Source organism: Castor canadensis, chromosome 3 (assembly GCF_047511655.1).
Source record: "Castor canadensis chromosome 3, mCasCan1.hap1v2, whole genome shotgun sequence".
Classification (NCBI taxonomy): Eukaryota; Metazoa; Chordata; class Mammalia; order Rodentia; family Castoridae; genus Castor; species Castor canadensis.
The window spans coordinates 37,074,203-37,089,720 of record NC_133388.1 but is presented as its reverse complement, the minus strand read 5'-3'; the positions used below and the strand labels follow the sequence as shown (position 1 = coordinate 37,089,720).

The 15,518-nt window shown below is 50.5% G+C and overlaps 1 protein-coding gene across 2 annotated transcripts in view; it reads left to right on the top strand.

Annotated features, from left to right (window-relative positions):
* Galnt16 (polypeptide N-acetylgalactosaminyltransferase 16) overlaps positions 1 to 15,518 on the top strand; it is an 85,742-nt gene that overhangs the window by 58,337 nt on the left and 11,887 nt on the right. For both annotated transcript variants that reach the window (XM_074067700.1, XM_074067699.1), the window contains exons 4-12: positions 697 to 795; positions 1,689 to 1,756; positions 2,414 to 2,479; positions 4,486 to 4,607; positions 7,129 to 7,216; positions 7,922 to 8,006; positions 8,335 to 8,438; positions 13,177 to 13,303; positions 14,523 to 14,615. In XM_074067700.1, coding sequence (XP_073923801.1) covers positions 697 to 795; positions 1,689 to 1,756; positions 2,414 to 2,479; positions 4,486 to 4,607; positions 7,129 to 7,216; positions 7,922 to 8,006; positions 8,335 to 8,438; positions 13,177 to 13,303; positions 14,523 to 14,615 — 852 coding nt within the window. The remainder of the gene's footprint in view (positions 1 to 696; positions 796 to 1,688; positions 1,757 to 2,413; positions 2,480 to 4,485; positions 4,608 to 7,128; positions 7,217 to 7,921; positions 8,007 to 8,334; positions 8,439 to 13,176; positions 13,304 to 14,522; positions 14,616 to 15,518) is intronic.

Sequence of the window (15,518 nt, the reverse complement as noted above, 5' to 3'; positions counted from 1 at the left end):
GGGGGAGCCAAAGATGGGATGTCTGTAGGTGGGGGAGCCCAGGACTACTGGAGAAGAAGCAGGGTGGCAGGAAATACCTTGATGTCTTCTCAGAGACTGGTTTCCTTGGAACCCGTCCCTGCCTGGTGTCTCCAGTGAGGCTGTTTCTGCTGCAGAGAGGAGGAAGCCTCTGGCAGACAGGATGGGTGGTTCCTCCCCAGATCCTACTAAATGGCCTGAGCTGAGAGATGGGAAGTAAGAACTCCAGGGTATCAGAAGACAAAAGGAAATTGGTGTGGTATTCCTCCACTCCCCATTCTGTCCCATTGGCCTACCCCGTTGGCAGGGACTTCTGTTTGGTTCTGAGCTGTATCCTGGGGCCTGGTGCAGGACCTGTTCACCGGAAGGATCCTTCCTAAGCAGGCAGTAGATGCAGGATCTGTGGGTGCTCTTGGTCTTTGCTAAAGATCTCCCAGGCCTAGGGAGGCCCCTCAACTTGCTGCTTCCCTCCTAGGGCCCTAGGTCAGGTGCCATCCAGTTACTGGGCCACTGCAGGACTGAGTATGGACGTGGGGTGTAGGCTTGTCCTGGCTTCAGACTTGCCCTCTGTGCCTCACAGAAGTAGTCTAGGGGGCAGGAGACTAGACAGAGAAAAGCACTGAACCCACCTGAGGATGTCCCCACGATTGGCCTCTGGCCTCCCTGCTGTCTTCTCAGTTGCCCGTCCTTGTCCTACTCCTTGGATTTGCCAGCCACCAGTGTCATCATCACCTTCCACAATGAGGCACGCTCCACCCTCCTGCGTACAGTGAAGAGGTAAGCCCAGCCTCAGTGCCTCATCTCAGTGGCACAGCACACCCACTGCCACCCCCCACCTTGGGTCTGCAGAGGCTCCGACTGGGCAGGACATTGAGACCAGGGACTGTGGCCAGACAGTGGGAAAACCAGTGGGCACTGGGAGGGTGAGTCCTATCCTTCTGAGAAGCTAGGGCTGGTGAAGTCTACAGTAGTCAAATCCAAGGTCAGGTGTCCAGGACAAAGGCAGAAATGCAGGAGTCAGGAGCACAGAGGGGTCAGGGATGAACAGAAGACCCAAGGAGGGTAGGTTCCAGCCCAGTAGGTGCCTGTTGGTGAATCAGAGAGAAGCCCACCTTCTGTCCTCTAAGCTTGTTCTTGTGGTCAAGTTTAACTCCCTCTCAACCCATTTCCTCAGTGAACTTGGACTAGAGTGGGATTCAGAAAGGCGTTCCCAGTGGTATTCAATGGAGTAAAGAAGCTTGTGTATCCTTTCCCTTAGAGGGGGTTTACAGGAAGGACAGAGGAAAGGCAGAAGTGGAGGAGCCCTAACAACAGCCCTCCTGGCCTCTGGGGCCAGCAGGAGCCTCAGTGGCCCTCTGGGTGGGCAGCTCTGGTCCAACTGGGCTGTTCCACAGGCAGCTTGAGAAGCCCCAGCTCCTGCCCTGGTGACTCACTAGGGCATCCCTCTACCATCTGGGCTTGGTCCCACATGCCTGAGGGTGTAGGAGCAGCATCATCCAGGTCTTGGAAGAGCCCGAAGAGTTCTTCCCAGGGCCCAGGAATTTTCAGTCAGTTGCCTGGGGCCAATGTATTGGCCCCAGAGCTGAGTGGTAGGGGAGCCCCTGCATCAGGGATAAATGGGAGGCAACCCCTAAATCTGGGCTCCTTTTCTGTCCCTGCTGCTATCCTAGTGTCTTGAACCGAACTCCTGCCAGCTTGATCCAGGAGATTATTTTAGTGGATGACTTCAGTTCTGATCGTAAGTATTTACCTTTCTTTTTGGACCCCGTATGCCCCACCCAACCCCACTTCCCCAGAACGCTGAGGCAAGCCGTCGGAGGCTGCACTAGCCATCACATACTGCCCTCTTTGGCAAGTGGGGATCTTTGGTCTTTTCTAGGACTTCTCCCCAGCCCTGGAGCCAAAGGAAGGGAAAGTGATGTTACTTTGGGTAGAATACTGATGTCATGACGTTTTTTAAAAAATTGAAACAACATAGCCAGGCACCGTGGCACACATCTATAACATCTCAGCACTGGGGAGGCAGAGGCAGGAGGATCGTGAGTTCAAGGCCAGCCTTGAAACAACATCAACAGCATCCTTCATAATTTCAACTGCCACATGTAAAAAGACTGTCCCTTCTATGTAGCTCTGTGAGGATCTGGCTGCTTACCATTGCTGGTGCTCTCTGACGCCCCCTGGGCTGGGGCTAGAGTAATGCCATAGAAACAGGCATTCCTCAGTCCAGCCTAGGAGCGAGGCCAGGCATTCCTTCTGCCAGTAATATCGACCATGGCCCTTCCTCCTCCCCCATCCCAACCTGGGACAGCTCCTGGGCACTTTCATGGCAGTCAAATCACTTATGGTCTGATGCCCCATATCTGAATATGCTTGCCTTCTTTCCCTCCACCCTCAGCTGAAGACTGTTTGCTCCTGACCAGGATTCCCAAGGTCAAGTGCCTACGCAATGACCGGCGGGAAGGTAAGTGCTTGGACCCTGGGTCCCACTGTGGACCTGTCTTGTGGGGAACCTCTCACCTCCCCACTCCCTTTGGGTACCATGTCATACCATACCTGATGGCAGGGACCAGGGTCTGCAGAAGACCCTCCTTCCATCACAGCTCACCCTGTCATAGCACAATTGTAGCCATGTTGCTGTGCTTATGGCCGCCTCCATTGTCCACTCTGAGAAGTCTGCCTTACAAGGTTACTATAAGGGTTCAAGCCTTGAGAAAAAACACTAGGAAGGAAAAAGCAGGTGTGACCTCGCTTCCAATTGAGGGGCATTTTGGATCATCAACTACAGCTCAGTATTGTGCAGAGCCCTTTCAGGGACACAAGGGATGGACAAAGCATGGTCCTGGCCCTTGGAGGGCTTTGCTAAGGGTCAGGGTGGCCAAAGGGTCAGAGTCCACCACTGCCACAGGTGGTGTGAGTAGCTTTGGAGATGGAGGAGAGGGAGCTGGGATGAGCAAGGGAAGTTTCTGTGGGGGAGTGGACTTGCCTGGGGTGCTGGGAGCTTCAGGAGACAGGTGGAGGGCAGGTCAGACCCAGGACTCTGCAAGCAAAGGCAGCAGTGAGTGGTGAGTTTGCATTGGTACAGCAGCCCCTCTTCCTGAGCGCTCACCATATAGCAGACGTTCACTTTGCCTACGTTCTCACATTCAGTCCTCAACATGACCGCCTTCTCTGCTCTGCAAACAGAGAAACTAAGGTTTCAGGAGGTTCAGTCATTTTTCAAGGGTGACGAGTAGAGCATCTAGGATTTCAGCCTGGGGGCCCAACCCAAAGGCCAGCCTGTTAGCCTCTCTCTACTTATGCTTCCTTCCTGTGAGAATCCAGGCCCAGTCAGCAGGAGAAATAAGCAGAGTAGATTGAGATGAAGGAAGACTTTGGAAGATAGTATTTAAATTTGATAAGGCAGGTAGCAGGGAGCCACTGAAGATTTTAGAGAAAAAGAGGGGTGTGACAGATATATTTAAGAAAGACCAGTCAGGCTGAGGGGCCACAAGGATATTGGTAAGGGAGACCTTCAAATTGTCATGCATATGACCAAAGAGAAATTTCTCCCAAGTCACTGCATTGTAGGGGCCTGGGACTATGCTGTCACTGAGTTTTGTCAACAGTAGATGTAAATTTATGATTAGATGCTTTCTGGATACCTTTTGAGTAGAAGGATGGGACTAGGGACGTTTGGACAGTGGGACTGCTTAGACAGAAGCAGAGTGCTGGGCAGAGCTGTGACCAGAGAAATCTCTCCCAGAAGTGACTTGTTTTCGGAGGCCCTTCCCTCCCTACAGCTCACAGGACATAGATGACTGCTCTGCCAAGGGAGCTGGGCCTCCACTCTTCTGACCGGACAGGTCCCCCGCCTTGAGCAAGGCCAGTCAGTGAGCAGCTGACGATGCCGTTGAGGAGTGGAAATGTAAGAACAGGACCTAACACATGTAGGTCCCCTAGGTCCCAGGCTCTGTCCTTGTCTTTATATTTGATGTGACACACAGGGTTATCATCTCTCTGAATCTTATAGATAAGACAACTGAGGCTCAGAGAGGTTAATGACATGCTTAAGGTGAGCAAAGGACTGGCATACAAACTAAAGCTTGCTTCAGTCTAGAAGATTCTCTGTCACACCGATGGTGTGGCTGGAGTGGACCACACCGAGGTTCCCAGAGGGAACAGGTTTTGTTTTCTGCTTGTCTGTCAGCAGCAAACCATGTCTTACTGCATTTTTCCACTCACTGAACTTGTCTCTCCATTCATATCTGGTATATGAGGGTACCTGAGGATGACCCTGGGGTGATGATGGCTGAGACTGGGAGGGGAGGAAGAAATAGAAGGAGGAGGAGGAAACACATGGAGGTACAAAGGGGAAGCCAGTCACAATAACTCAGAGCAAACCTCAGCCCCTGATGGGGCAGGGAGTCCTGGGACTTTGGGGGACACTGGGAAGCAAGCTGGCTGAGTCCTGTCCTCTCTCACCTGTAGGGCTGATCCGGTCCCGGGTGCGTGGGGCAGATGTGGCAGCAGCTGCCATCCTCACCTTTCTGGACAGCCACTGCGAAGTGAACACCGAGTGGCTGCAGCCCATGCTGCAGCGGGTGAAGGAGGTGAGCCGGGGTTTCTGAGAGCTGGCCCTGGGGACTTGCCACCTTGTTCCTGGCCTGATGGGACAGCTGTGAAGATGCAGCCATCATGGCTCACCTTCCCCTGAGTGATTCCCCTTACTGAGCTTTCTCATCTGAAAATGGGGATGGGCATCACGTTTGTCCTGCCGGGTAGCTGTGAGACCACATCAGACTCACAGTGGATGGCCATTGTGTACTGTGCTGAGAGGAAGAGGAGATTGAATTTTCAAAGACAAGAGATGAGGGTAGGGGCTTCTACCATGGAAGGATGACAGAAAAGGATGAGGCGGCTAGAACTCAATCGTAAGACAAATAGCCCAATTATTTTTTTTTAATGGGCAAAAGATTTGAATAGACATCTCTTCAAGGAGGATATGCAAATAGCCAACCACCTTGTGGAAAAGTGCTCAGCGTTGCTAATCATTCAGGATGCAGCTCTAATCAGGAGCCAGCATGTCACACCTGCTGGGACCGCTCTGATTGCAGGGGTGGATGCTTGCAAGGGCGGACAGGGTGTGGGAAATGGGAGTCCCGTGCATTTATTCCTGGTGGAAACGTAAAATAATGCAGCCATTTTGGGGAATATTCTGGCTGGTCCTCAAAAGTTTAAATAGAATTACCCCATGACTCTGACTCAAGAGAAATGAAAATGAGCCACGTCTATCCACACAAAACTTGCACACACGTGTTCAGAGCAACACTGTTCTTAACAGCCAAAAAATAGAAATGCCTATCAACTGACAAATAGATCATCAAAATGTGGTCTATAGGGCTGGAAGAATGGCTGAAGAGGTAAAGTGCCTGCCTGGCACATGTGAGGTTCCAAGTTCAAACCCCAGTACCACCAAAAAAAAAAAAAAAGTGGTCTATCCTATCTAGCCAGACAAATCAAGTATGGATATGTTATAATATGAATGAACTTTGAAAACCTTCTGTGACGTGAAAGCCAGTTACAAAAGGCCATATATTATATGATTCAGTTGTAGGAAATGTCCAGAATAAGTAAATCCAGAGGAAGACGAGATGAGAGTTTCTTATCGGGTGGTAAAAATGTTCTAGAGCGAGGTAGTGGTGATGGTGGTGTAATGACCATGTGAACATTCTAAAAACCATTCAAATGTACTTTCAGACAGTGAATTTTTTTTTCAGCACTAGGATTTGAACTTAGGGCTTCATGCTTGCTAGGCAGGTGCTTGTGCTGCTTGAGCCATTCTGCCAGCCCTGAAATGGTGAATTTTATGGCATGTGAATTCTATCACAGTACAAAATGAAAGTCTGAGAGGTGAGCCCCTTAGCCCCAGCAGTGAAAAGCCATGGACAATCTGGCCCAGTCAGCCACCCCAGGCTTTTCTTATCCTTAGCCAATCTACAGCCTGAGGGGCAGGGCTGATTCTAAGGTACAGATAAGAGGGGGTTTTACAACTGGGCATTTTGCAGTTAGGCAGTGTGGTGGTGCACACCTGTAATCCCAGTGATGGGGAGGCATAATTGGAGGATCATGGTCTGAGGCTGGCCCCAGAAAAAAGTGAGATTTTACCTGAAAAATAAACTAAAACAAAACAAAAAAAAGCCTAGAGGTATGGCTCAAGGCCCTGAATTCAACCCTCCAGTACCCCCAAAAGTAAAAATAAGAAAGGGGGATTTTGTTGTTGTTTGTTTCTTACTCTGTAGCCCAGGCTGGCCTTGAACTCACAAGTGCCCTGCCTCAGCCTTCCCAGGTGCCCCACCACACCTGCTCAAATAATAAGGCTTTGAGGGTGAACGCAGAGTGGAGAGAGAAGAGAGAGAGGGACTTCACTTTATGCCGCCTATGGAGGGCAAAGAGAAAGGGGCTGTGACGTGTCATTAAATTTTGTATGTGGGATACTACATAATCCATGCCCCGCCCCCCACCAAAAAAAAAAAAAAAAAGAAACAACAGTAAAGTCCACATTATTCACCAGTGTTTTGGAGTTGGATTTGTGTCCTGGGAGATGACGAAGGGAGTGGAAGATCTGACCTTGAAGAGGATGTGTCAGGAGCAGAGTGACACCCCACCCAGCATAGGATCCCTGCCCCCAAGCCACTGGCGGTCCAGTTGGGAAGACTCAACCCAAACATGTAGGAAAACAAATGACAGTGAACAAAACAGCAGCTCAAGCAGCAGCAGGACAGCCACATGACCAGCCCCCAAGTCACTTCCCAGAGTTACCTAGAATGCCATTATGAGATCAACTTAAAAGAAGAAATTCTTCAGCCTGCAACAGTCAGGGAGGGCTTCTCTGAGGAATTGAGATCCCAGGAGGGTTTGGAATGATGTGAGAGGAAGAGGCCAGGTACTGTGTTCAAGGGACCCAGTCAAGATCTTCCAGGAGCCTGGGTGAAGTGATGCAGCACAGCTCCTGGGAGCCTGCCAGGGTGCTGGGGAGGCCCCAGGTGCATCCTGTGAAAACACCAACTGCCCCATGTCTCAGAGCAGGTGGCTGGGCCTCTGTCTCCTTCTATCTCATGTCTCCTCTCCTAGGACCACACCCGTGTAGTGAGTCCCATCATTGACGTCATCAGTCTGGACAATTTTGCCTACCTGGCAGCATCTGCTGACCTTCGTGGAGGTGGGTCCTGCCCCGTGGGGAGGGTCTGCTGAGGGGCATGAGAAGCAGGCAAAAGAGCATTTGAAATTACGTACATGGCTTAGGTTTGTGGCTTCCCTTGCATTTCTCTTGGTCCACTCTGGTCTAAACTGCAGCATTGTGCTGTCCAGTACAATAGACCATAGCCAGATTTGGATGTTTATATTTAAATTAGTTAAAGTTGGGTAAGATTCACAATTCAGTTTCTTAGTTGTGCTGGCCACATTTGAGGTGTTTGACAGACACATGAGGTTTTGACTACCCCACTGGACAGCAGAGATGTAGCACATATTTCCTCACCACAGACACTTCTATTGGACAATGCTGCTCTAGAAACTCTGTTGCTGGGATCAAGTGGTCATAGGGGATTTGTTGTTTGGGGCCCTTGGCTCCTGAGAAATGAACCCAGGCATTATGTAGATTTTGGGGTTGGGGAGGATTCTGAAAGGAGCCATGTGTTTCCCCTCTGGAAAATCACCTCAGGGCCTTTGCACTTGCTGCTGCTCCTGCCTGGAATTCCCATACACCTTCACCCAGGTCTCTGCTCAAGTCACCTTGTCAGAGAGCCTTGTCCAGGGCCCTCTGCAACTGGGCTGTGATCAAAGGAAACTCTGTGTGTGGGAGAGTAAGGGGGTCAGCAGCCGCAGTGGGCTCTGTCCTAAGCCCTCACCCTACTCTTTGCTTTAGGATTTGACTGGAGCCTGCATTTCAAGTGGGAGCAGATTCCGCTGGAGCAGAAGATGACCCGGACAGACCCCACCAAGCCCATCAGGTCTGGAGGGCCATGGGCTCTGGATCCCCTCCTTCCTGAGCCAGAAGCCTGGTTGGTGCTTGGGAAAAAGTGGGGATCAGTCGCCAGGACCCTGAGAGCTCACAGTTCCGGGTACTGACTCCACTCTGGGCCCTTGGACCCTGACTGCAGGAACAGAGAGAACAAGAGGCCGTGGGAACAGTTGGAAGGGGCCGAGAGGCAGCAGGCAGCCTGACCCAGTGACTGTAGGCAGGGATTTGGGGCAGATGTCCTTGGCTTCTGGGGCCACCAGACAGGGCTCCTCGCTCCTCCAGCTCACTGGTTGCTTCTTCCCTCTCTCTACCCCTAGGACACCTGTCATAGCTGGAGGAATCTTTGTGATTGACAAGTCCTGGTTTAACCACCTGGGAAAGTACGATGCCCAGATGGACATCTGGGGAGGCGAGAATTTTGGTGAGTTGGGAACAACAGTGCACACACAGCAGTACTCACGACCCTGACAGAGCATTTCTGAAGCCCTGGTCTAAGGACATGACGAGTAGCAAGTCCTTTAATCTTCACTCACAAGGACCCTCTGAGGAAAGAACCGTGCTCTCCTTTTTACCAATTAAAAGCAAAACAGAGGCACAGAGAGGTAAAGCAATTCATCCAGAGACACACAGCTAGACAATGAAAAGGTTTGGGTATTCAGGGGGAGCCCGTGGCTACATGGCTAGACACGTGTGAGGAATGGATGCTCCTGAACACAGACCACAGCTTACTTACATGGCTGCTTCCCCACCAGAAGGGCTGGGGAGGTATGCAGTGTGGCGGGGAGGGGCAGGGGAGGTGGTTAAGTGTAAGTGATAGGGTCCAGCCTGTGTATGATACCTGGCCCTAGACCTTCAAGCTGTGTGGTCCTGGCTGAGTTGAGCCTCCCTAGGCCCCAGGTTCCTGCAGAGGTTGTGAGTGATCCGTGACAAGACGGGTCAAAATGCAGGGCACAGTGCTGGTGGCTGTCAGAACCCTACAGACACAGGAGGAGAGGAGCTGCCGCCTCCCTGGAGCATGGGAAAGGGAGCAGGGTGGGACCTTGCAGAAGGGCGCTTGCTTTGCTGCTTCTAGCTTCATGTTAGGGCCACAGAGCACCACGGAGTTGTCACTAGCTGGGGTGAGAGTCCAGACCCCAACTGTAGCACATGTGAACTGGATGTCCTTGGGGAAAGGCAGCCAATCTTTTGAGCCCCGTTTTCTGCCCTTGCAAAGTAGGAAGAGAAGAAGCCTGCCTCCTGGGGCACTAGCAATATGAAGGAGAGGCAATGCGTGTATCGGGCCGGGTCCTGGCAGGGAACGGATGGTGACCCCTGCACAGGTGTTCACGAAAGGACCCATTTACAGTGTGGGCAAGATACAAGGATGGAGTCAATGCAGTCCTGGTGGCACCGTGACCTCAGGTCCAACACACAGGGGGAAGGTGCTGTGCTCTTGGGGTACAGGCAGCCTGCCCATAGCACCCAGGTGGAGGGGATCAGGGATTAACACCCAGTGTTGGCCTCTTGCCACCGAAGCTGCCAGAGGAAGGAAGGAAGCCCACATGGGCAGGCCCCCTGCCCCCCGACTCACACACAGTGGCCAGAGCCAGCAGCGAGCCGTCCCAAGGGTGTCCCAAGCAGAAGCAGTGTTCTGCAGCTATAAAATACAGAACCCTGTCCCTGCTTTTACAGCCCTCTCTCAAGGTCTCCTTTTCATCCTTTTTTCTTGAGGAACAAGTAGGGCTGGTGGTATCTCACCCATTGGACAGGTGGGGAAACTGAGGCGGATGCAGCTTTCCAGATGTTAGCCAGGAAACACCACATCTGTCAGGCGCATCCAGCAACTTTAACATAGCCAGTTCAGTGTTGTGGGTTGTCAAAGTCAGTCTGTGTCTGCGAGATGTTAGGAGAAGGGCTTTGTGCTCTTTCGCCATTGGGACAACAGATGAGCGGGCCCGCTCTGGACGCACACCAACAGCAGAAACGGGCAGGGGTGTTCCTGCTCCACCACTTACTCTTGGAATCCATTTGCAGGCAGTTATTTGGAGGAGGAAATTCTGGAACTGGGGTGCAGTGACCCTTCCATCCTGACCCCCTTCATGTGTGTTGGGCCTAAGTGACTTCCTTTGTGTCCTGAGTCTCAGCCGGAAGGCAGCATTGGCAAAGCTGGCTTCTAAGGCAGGGGAAGGGGCAGTCCCCTTGCATCCAGAGGCTTTTTTTTTTTTTTTCATTCTTTCTTTCTTTTCTTACTTTGTAGGCTGGGGACTGACTGAGAAGCAAGTGAATGATCAAATAGCTCACTTCAAACTCTGCCTGAGGCGAGGGCTCAGTGTGGGGAACTTAAAAGGATGTGTGGTGTGCTTCTGTGTGGTTCTGGTGAGGGCTTTGTTTCTTAGAAGTTCAGAGAAACATCTCCACCAGCAGCAGTCAGTGGCTGGGCCAGTTTGGAAAGGGGAGAGTCCTGTCCCTGGTGGCTTTCAGCCTTTCATTTTATGCCTCTATGAAAGGAAGGGAGACACCAGAACAGAGACCTGTCCTTGGTGTCTCCTAAGACATTATATGCAGGAGCCCAGAGAGACTGGTAGGTGTGGAAACCTTGAGAGTCACCTTAGACTGCGTCATGGTCCTCCATGGCTCAAACCCAACAGGGCATTCTGTCCCTTAGAGAACACCCAGAAATACCTGGGCTCTCAGGCCAACCCCGTCCCCATGAACTCCACCAAACTCCACCATCATCTCCCACTTCTCCAACCCTTACTCTACCCTAAGCCATGCCTTTCCCTCTGGGTATATGCCCTTGCTGGTCCCTCTGCCTGCAAAGTTCCTTTCCTGAGAGCCACATGGCTCTTTCCTTCACCTGTTTCAGTGAAAACTTCTCTAATTAGCCTAATTAAAAATGTAACCACCCCCGCGCCCCCAGGCCCGCCACAGCAGCTCACGCCCATAATTCCAAGAACTCAGAAAGCAGAGATTGGGAGGATGGTGATTTGAGGGCATCCTGTGCAAAAAGTTCACCAAACCTCATCACTCAAAGCTGGGTATAGCAGTTCATGCCTGTAGTCCCAGCTACTTGGGAGATATAGTTAGGAGAATCATGGTCCCAGGCCGGCCCAGAGCAAAAACTCAAGACCCTGTGTGAAAAATAACCAAAAGCAAAAGGCTAGGGTCATGGCTTAAGTGGTAGAGTACCAGCTTAGCAAGTGTGAGGCTTCAAGCTCAAACCCAGTACTACAAAATAATAATAATAGTAAAATAATAATGCAGCACCCCCCAAAAAAAAAATTCCACTAGTCCTCAGCTTCCACCCTGCTTAATTTTTCCCCGTTACACATCACCCTCTGATTTGCTATGTCCTCTATGCATTTTCTTCTTTACTTAACTTACTGAGTTCCCATCCCCCCCACCTCCACACACAGTAGGGTATAAGAAAATCTAGAACAGTGTATGGCATAAAATAGGTACTCAGTAAATATGAACTAAAGAATTTGACTCAAAAAGTGCAGCTGGCTGGACAAAGTATGAACTTTATGAAGCAATTCTGCAGCTGAGTAGTTGGATGACTTTGGAGAGGTCATTAAAAACCTTTGAGCTTCACAATCCTTATTTTAAAGACAGATCTGGGATCATTGGTACCCAGCTACAGTCCCAGCTGCTCAGGGGGCTGGGGCAGGAGGATCACTTGAACCCAGGAGGTCAAAATCAGCCTGGGCAATGTAATGAGAACTCATCTCAAAGGTCAAACAAAACAAAGCAAAACCACAGAGATAATAATCTATGTGGTTGCCATGAGAATTAGCTACTGAATGTAAACACCATAGGCCAGAATGAATTGCTCTGAAAATCGATGGTGGTTACTGCTGTCATCAGTACCATTTTTGATAATAATAACAATAATTAATAATAGTCTGAATGTTGTGGGCTGAGTGGGATGAGGCGACTTAACTAGCATAACAGAGTTAGTCTGGAAGAAATGGAACCAGAATACAGACCATCTGTCCCCAGGTCTGTCCCCACTTATAAGCCTTGGTTGCCGAGGTCAGCTGCAGAGCTCTGACCATGAAAAGGATGGCTGGTTGGCAGTTATGGGCAGATTGGGAGAAGCCCATTAAAGTGTGTGTTGGACCAAGAATGCCAGTGGTCAATGAGCCACTGGCCCTGTCAATGAGCCACATCTGTGCATCACCTGGCACACACAGGCTGGCCAGGAGGCGACACTTCCTCCACTTCTACTTTGCTAGACACTGGAACAGCCTAGCCCCAAGTATGCCAGGTGAGAGTCCCAGGCCTGGCCAGAGCCCATGACAATCCTTTGGGTCATCTGGGAGTGAGAAATGGGACCATGGTGGGAACTCATGAGAGAATGGTGGTTTTTTTGTTTCTTGTTTTTACTTTATGGCTTTTCAGGGACCAGAAAGAGGTGTTTTAATGACACAGGGTATCCAACTGAAGGGTTAATATAAAGGAACATAATCCATATCTGTATAGTGGCGAATAAGGAAAAAAAATATGAAGGAAAGTAAAAAGTCAGAAGAGATTCTGTGAGGCTAAGCCAGCTGTCAAGATGGCAGGTGGGTCCTTGCCATAAAAGGGGAACAGAGAGGGTATTGTGTTATGTCCCCTTCTGGCCACTTCTTGCATCTCCCAACACCAGTGGGGACCACAGTAATCTGCAAAAGCTCACTTGGCTCCTCAGCCGCCTTCAGAAGGAAGTGTACGTCAAGAGGGCCATGGAGACCACCTGGACTTAGAGACAGGCCTGGGGCCAGTCAGAGAGAAGCCAGCTGGCCTGGCTTGGTTGGCGGTTTCCCACCCTGTAGGTGCCCATAGCTGGCCTACGAGCACATGCGTCCATCCTTAGCTTGTGTCTGGCCAAGGTCTTCTGGACACAGTCTGGAAAGGATGCTGCTGTCTGGTGTAGTGTTCCTACTGTCTATCATCTTGGTGTTTCTTCACCAAGGAACAGTGTGTATATACGTGTGCATGTGTGCACAGACATGCATGGTGCGAGCCGTGCAAGGTGGGCAAGCTCCCTACTTTATCAGATCTAGAGCTCTGACCCCAGCATATACCTCCAGGGAGACACCAAAGGGAAGGGAAGCTAGCCCCTCCCCAGCAAAACCATTAGTAAGTAGGATTTACTAAGGGGCCTTTTCCCCTCCTGACCCTGCTGTCTCCTGCAGAGCTGTCCTTCAGGGTGTGGATGTGCGGTGGGAGCTTGGAGATCGTGCCCTGCAGCCGCGTGGGCCACGTCTTCAGGAAGCGGCACCCCTACAACTTTCCCGAGGGCAATGCCCTCACCTACATAAGGTGAGTCACAGCAGGAAGAGCCCTGGATGAGGAACAGGACACCGTGGTTTCAGAGCTTGCACTACCCGTTACTCCCCATGTGATGTGGGCTGCTACCCTGCTTCCCAGGCCTCAGTTTCCACATTTGCCCCTCTCAGGTCTGATTTCTGGGATTCCAGGTACTTGGAGGCGTGAAAGGATGATGCCTTGACTCTCTTTGTCTATGACAGTCTTGGGAAGCTGGCCAAATGACCCAGTGAAGTGTTCACTGAGAACCCAGCACTGTTCACGGATGCCAGCCTTTTCTCGGTCAAGTGTCTGTCCATCCATGTCCCCAGCCACAGGGCATACTTGGTCTCACAGGAGAAGACCATCCCATATCCCACTGTCCTAGTGTGGGTGGTGAGGGGGATAGAGGGCTGTCCTGAGCACCCCTCTCCTCCTAAGAACGAGTCTCTCCTCTCAGGCCAGCAGATAGGCTTGGAGCAGCAGCTTCCCATGTCTAGCTACTGAATAGCCAGCAGTTTCATTTTGCTCCCTTAACTCCAATTTTATTGCTTCTTTAATTACAAAAGTCGTACAGGTTTACTGCAAAAACTCAAGCAGGACCAATACAAATAACATATATGGAGAGAAAGAATATAATATTAATATAATATAATATTCCATTAAAAGTGGGAGTCCCTTTTACCCATTCTTTCTCGTGTGTGTCACACTGTCTGCCTCTTCAGAACTATTATTAATAGTAGCCTGTCTAGCATTTCAGGCCTTTAACTAGAACACTGCTGTTAATATCATTGCAGGCTTTAATTCCATTTCCACATATACAGTTTGGGGGTTTGGGTTTTTGTGTTAATGGGGTTCTGCTGGTCTCCTTCAGTGGCCTGCTTCTCTGCTCCCCAACACTTGTCACAGACCTCCTTCCCTATCTGCATACACTAGCCCAGCCTTCTTTTTTCAAGGCTGCTTTATTCTCCATCATGTGGAAGTAATCAATAGTTCTGTCGGAGGGCATTTGGGCTGTCACCAGAGTTTGATGAAGCCAATATCCTTGCACAGGTCCTCTCTCCCCACACGTAGCTATTTTGGCGTATAGAGTCCCCCCAGTGAAGAGTCAGAGTAGACGTACAAAGTTGACGGAAATCCATAGCTTACAAAAGATTGTGTAAAAGCTCATCTTGATTGTAACTAACCCTGTCACCTCTTTGGTGACCTTATTTTGCTCTTCTTCTCCTTGTAGGAATACCAAGCGGACTGCAGAGGTGTGGATGGACGAGTACAAGCAATACTACTATGAGGCCCGACCCTCGGCCATTGGGAAGGCCTTTGGCAGGTGGGCCCCCAACTCCCTACTTGCACCTCCACCTGTGTCAGTACACCCCAGCAGAATATAAAGTGGTGTGCACCCTGGGGAGCCACTCACAGTTTCTCTAGCAACCAGCCTGCTGGGTTGTGGGATACAGGGACAAGACCCTCATCTGGAACACACAGCTTATGGGGAGAGATGATGGGAGAAACCTGGCTATGGAAGTGTCACCTGGCCAAAGCTGGCAGCATCTGCAGAAGATGTTTCTGGTTTTGCCTCAACCCCTGTCCAGAATCAGGCTCTGTCAGCCTGTTTTCCTCGAATGGACTGTTATGACCATAGTCTAGTTAAGCATTTTCAGAATGCAGATGGGTTGTAGAATCTATTTAGTGAGTCGTGACCAGCATTAAAAAAGAGAGGAAGAGGAAAACCAACATAGATTATATTAGTACAGAACAGAATAGAAAATCAGACTTGATTGCAATTAAGGGTAAGTATTGTTTTCTTGAACTCTCAGTTGTGTGTGCACACACATGTGCCTGTGTATGTGCACGGGGCGGGGGCGGGGAGCACTGCATCACAATGGAAGGTATATTTATCTCTTACTTAAGGTTGTGGTCAGAAAAGTGTGGAAACATTGTCAATGACTGATCGGGAATGAATCATTTTCCCTGTGTTTATTTATGTCTGTCCTAAACTGGAAGCAGGAAAAGAAACTTCTAGTTCATTAAGTCTCTGCTTTCTATAATAATAAGTACCAGTTTGTGGCATGCTGAGGTATCTGGGAGTGAGAAGCCAAGGGTAAAGTGTGGCCCCATGGGCTGGGCTCATCAGAGCAGGACTTGAGAAGGGGGAAAGGGGGACCCAGGAGATGGGGGGGGTGAGCACACAGGTCAGAGGATGACATGGTGCAGCTCACATGGCTGCTGG